General features: G+C 35.5%; 1 protein-coding gene across 1 annotated transcript; it reads right to left on the bottom strand.

Annotated features, from left to right (window-relative positions):
* Positions 1–1121: 1121 nt before the first annotated feature.
* On the bottom strand, positions 1122–3134 carry LOC140892148 (AAA-ATPase At3g50940-like). The gene is made up of 2 exons (XM_073300913.1): positions 2065–3134; positions 1122–1895 (listed from the first exon to the last, which is right to left on the bottom strand). Exons 1-2 carry the CDS (start codon positions 3076–3078, stop codon positions 1407–1409), a joined length of 1503 nt encoding a protein of 500 aa, XP_073157014.1. The 5' UTR covers positions 3079–3134; the 3' UTR covers positions 1122–1406.
* Between the last annotated feature and the right edge of the window lie 770 nt (positions 3135–3904).

Raw genomic sequence — 3904 nt, 5'->3', positions numbered from 1 at the left:
CCCAAACATTGAAATAATTAATTCATTTCTAGGCTATAACGAACTCCAATTAAACTTAACAAAAATGGTATATTTGTAATGTTTCCAATGTCTAGAAATCGGTTTTAAAAAATTTAAATGCCACTCTTATTAATGCTGAGGGAGAAATCTAACGAAAATTCTTACGTCAAAATGTGTGACATCCGAGGCTGATAAGAGGGCGGAGAGTGATCGTCGATTTTAAGAGGTTGCACGGATAATGAGCGGCTCCTGACAGGCTTTTAGGCGAAGGGAGACATGAATAAACTAATCTTGTGCCGAAAATGAGATGGATTCTAAGACTGTGTAGGTATGAGACTGCACAGTTGAGGGAGGTTTAAAAAAATTTGATAGGTACTACTCATATCAAGAAGGTGCATCTTATTTTCGAGAGCTTATTATACAAGAAGCACACCAAAGTTAAGTGTGTTTGACTTGAGGTAATTATAGGATGAGTGACCCGTGAGAAGTTTCTCAGAGTGCGTGCTGAAAAGACTCGTCTTAATATAGTGAGAATAGTCGTCGAATTTGGGGAGTTACAAAATGTAGCCCTCAAACTGAAATTTTTTTAAATAACAAGACTAAAGTAGATAATATACAAATTACATGAAAAAAAAACGTATTTCTCCCTCCTTACTAATGAAACATAGCAACAACACAACAAGAATACTTATCTCGAGCGAGCTTGTTAAAATTCTTCTTCTTAAGAGTTAAAGGACTAATAAATGAGTTAGAAAATGAATTACTAAAACATGTGTTTCATAATTAGCAACAACTATATTACCATAATTCTCATGAACTATGGTAATCCCAATGTCCATAAGCTTATTTTAATGCATGGGCATGAATATAAGGTATGTCAAATAAAATAATCATGAATTGAATAAAGAATGTTTTACATAATAGTTAGAAAAAAAAAATCAAGAATCACAAGTTGATTTGTTGAGCACAAATTAAATATCCCTGAAAACGTATGGACAAGAGGTTGTTGTGTGCTCCAAATTTAAAAAATTGGGGAAGTATGTGTTCAAGATTAAAAAAACATGGAGAGTTAATACATCATTTTTTTTTTCATAAGAAGTTTTAGCAATCTTGGTATTTCACACGGGCAATATATATGCAATTACATGCATCTAGCTAGCCATACAAATATGGCTTCAATTAGGTAGCATAAAATTACTAGCTCGAACGCTTTCGCTTCTGCTCCTAATACCAAAGATCTGTTAGCAAAATGGTTATTTGAAATAAGATCTTGATTAGTAAAGCCACAAAAACTACATGAAACCCACCAAAAGGAAATTAATAAAAATCCCAATTGGTGATTTGAAACAGTTGTATTTTTAATCTTCCGATAATCAAACGAGTAGTTAATTGCATGATTGTGTTGGTCACCACCCATTATTTGTTACAATTTCCATGTTGTCACTTTCTGGATGAGCCACAGCTCCTTTTGCTTTCTGAACCAAAACATCATTCTGCAAAGCGTCGGCTTCATGATGAGTACTAGCTACTCCGATATTCCTCTTGGACTTGAGAAAATGAATCAGCCCTTGAAGAGCAGATTGAGCATCGTCACCCCTCATCAGTTCCTCTGCAACCTCTGCAGGCGTGACTCTCATATTCTGGATCAAATCCTCAATCTCTCCGAAACACGACGAGTACTGCCCATGATCATGGATCCCAAGATATGTTGAGGCCAATAGTTTGAAACCGTCTAGAGTGAGGTAGGACATGTGAATGTGCATGTCCATCCTGCCAGGCCTCAACAAAGCCGGGTCAAGTTTGTCTCTGTTGTTCGTCGTGAAGATTATGATTCGCTCGTCCGCACAGCTCGACCATAGCCCGTCCACGAAGTTCAGCAACCCCGACAGCGTGAACTGCATTGATCATATATAATTTAATAACTTAAAACTTTTTTGAGATTTGATATATATATGAATTTATTTAATTAATAAGTTGACACTCCCGACGCTAGCTGATCAAAACTCTCTGAATATTAATTTAGTCATGTATGTTGGGTGATTGTGTGAAATTGATGTACGTAACCTGCTGACACTGGCCGGGGCCATTTGCGCAGGTTGGCCCGTTTCTGTCGGGCAACTCTGTACTGCAATCAATGTCTTCAATCACGAGTATGGATCTATTTGCTGTCCTAAGCAAAAGTTTCCTTAAATCCGAGTTGCGTTTGATGTTAGTCAGCTCCAAATCATAAACGTCAAACTTGAGATGATTAGCAATCGCAGCGATCAAACTGGATTTTCCTGTCCCCGGAGGCCCGTACAACAAGTACCCTCTCTTCCAGGCTCTGCCTACTTTCCTGTAAAACTCTCTTCTACTCAAAAACCTTCCCAAATCATCCATAAGAGCCTGTTTCTGCCCACAGTCCATGGCAATTGTGTCAAAAGTGGATGGGTGTTGGAGATTAATAGAATCCCACACGTTCGAAGATGTGTAAGATGCAGCGCAAGCCAACGTGTGAAGCTTAACCACATTATTCTCTGCTCTGATGGAGTTGGCCTTTTCCAGCACGAAAGGCACGTACGAATCCAACACTTTATCCGTGTACTTCTTATCGAAACACAGCTCGAAATACCGTTTCTCCGATTCAAGGAGAACATTATCGGTTTCTTCATCGATCACTTTTGAAGTCTTTTTCGTCTCCTCTTTCACGAACCGCCATAGAAGCTCCATCCCTTGGAAGGAATCCGCGATCTTTTCAGATTGAGCGAACTTGATGCTCACATTGGTGTCTTTGTGGCGCTTGCTGATCTTCACACGCTCCATATTTGGCCTGGTTTTGGTGCAGAGATAGATTTCAGCAGCGCTGTAAATTTCGTTCATGGACATACCATCTCTTTCTTCGATAACAATGGTGGCGTTAATATTGCAACTTTTTGGCATGAAATAGAGATGAATTTTGTTGAGTATATAGTCTTGAACCTGGCCAGGCACAAGTTGGCTCAAAATAGTCTGAAGCATCAGAAGTAGAGCTGAAATGGAGGCGTATAAGGTAAAAATGGAAGATGCGGGAGGCATGCCGGAGAATATCGAAACTGCCATGTATAATCGACTATGTAAGCTTAAGGCCAAGCAAGCTATATATATATATATCTATTTTTTTTAATATTTTAATTATAACTTCATCAACTTTTATTGGTTGATGAATTTCCGCTTAAATATATATACTTCTTCATAGAGAACTTGTAGTAACTCGAAATCTCATTAATTATCTCGATATACTTATTAATTATTATAATAAATATATATTATATTAAACTTGAGAGAGGTGGGACATTAATTTAGTTATTCTTAAATTTGCTTCAAAATTAATAATCTACACGTGCAGTATGGAAGTTCAATATAACGAAGCAAAAGACTAAGAGGGTATTTGGCTAAACTTATTAAAAAGAGCTTATAATCTTCTGGAGCTTAAAAGCTGTTTTACGAGCTTATAAGCTGTTAGAACTTATTTTAAAAATAAGCTGTTAAAGTGTTTGGATAAACTTATTTTAAATAACTTAAAGATGTTGATGTGTTTGGTATTATAAGATCTTTTTATTGTCGAAATTACCAAAAAGGGTATAATTATATGAAAATAATGTTTCGAGTTATATATATATATATATGAAAATAATTTTAGAATAAACATATATTAAAAAAATAAAATTGTTATAAATTTTTATTTTAGAAAAATTTATGTGATTTGGAATTTTTTTTAAAATAATATTTAATATTTAATGAGTGGAGGATATGATGGAGATTTATTAAAATATTTAAGGATATTTTAGAGAGATAGAATGTTAAAATAAGATCTTTTTGGAAAAAATATCTCCCCTTACTTTTTTAAAAACAGCTTATAAGCTGTCAAACAGCTTATTTTGACAGC

Source organism: Henckelia pumila, chromosome 3, assembly GCF_033568475.1.
Source record: "Henckelia pumila isolate YLH828 chromosome 3, ASM3356847v2, whole genome shotgun sequence".
NCBI lineage: Eukaryota > Viridiplantae > Streptophyta > Magnoliopsida > Lamiales > Gesneriaceae > Henckelia > Henckelia pumila.
Note: the sequence above shows the minus strand (reverse complement) of the source record. Positions and strands in the feature narration are given on the sequence as shown.

Excerpts from the sequence above, each read along its gene's own strand:
- LOC140892148 (XM_073300913.1), bottom strand. The coding sequence starts at position 3,078 with ATGGCAGTTTCGATATTCTCCGGCATGCCTCCCGCATCTTCCATTTTT. Across the intron at positions 1,896-2,064 it reads GCCCCGGCCAGTGTCAGCAG|TTCACGCTGTCGGGGTTGCT; the intron begins GTTACGTACATC and ends TGATCAATGCAG.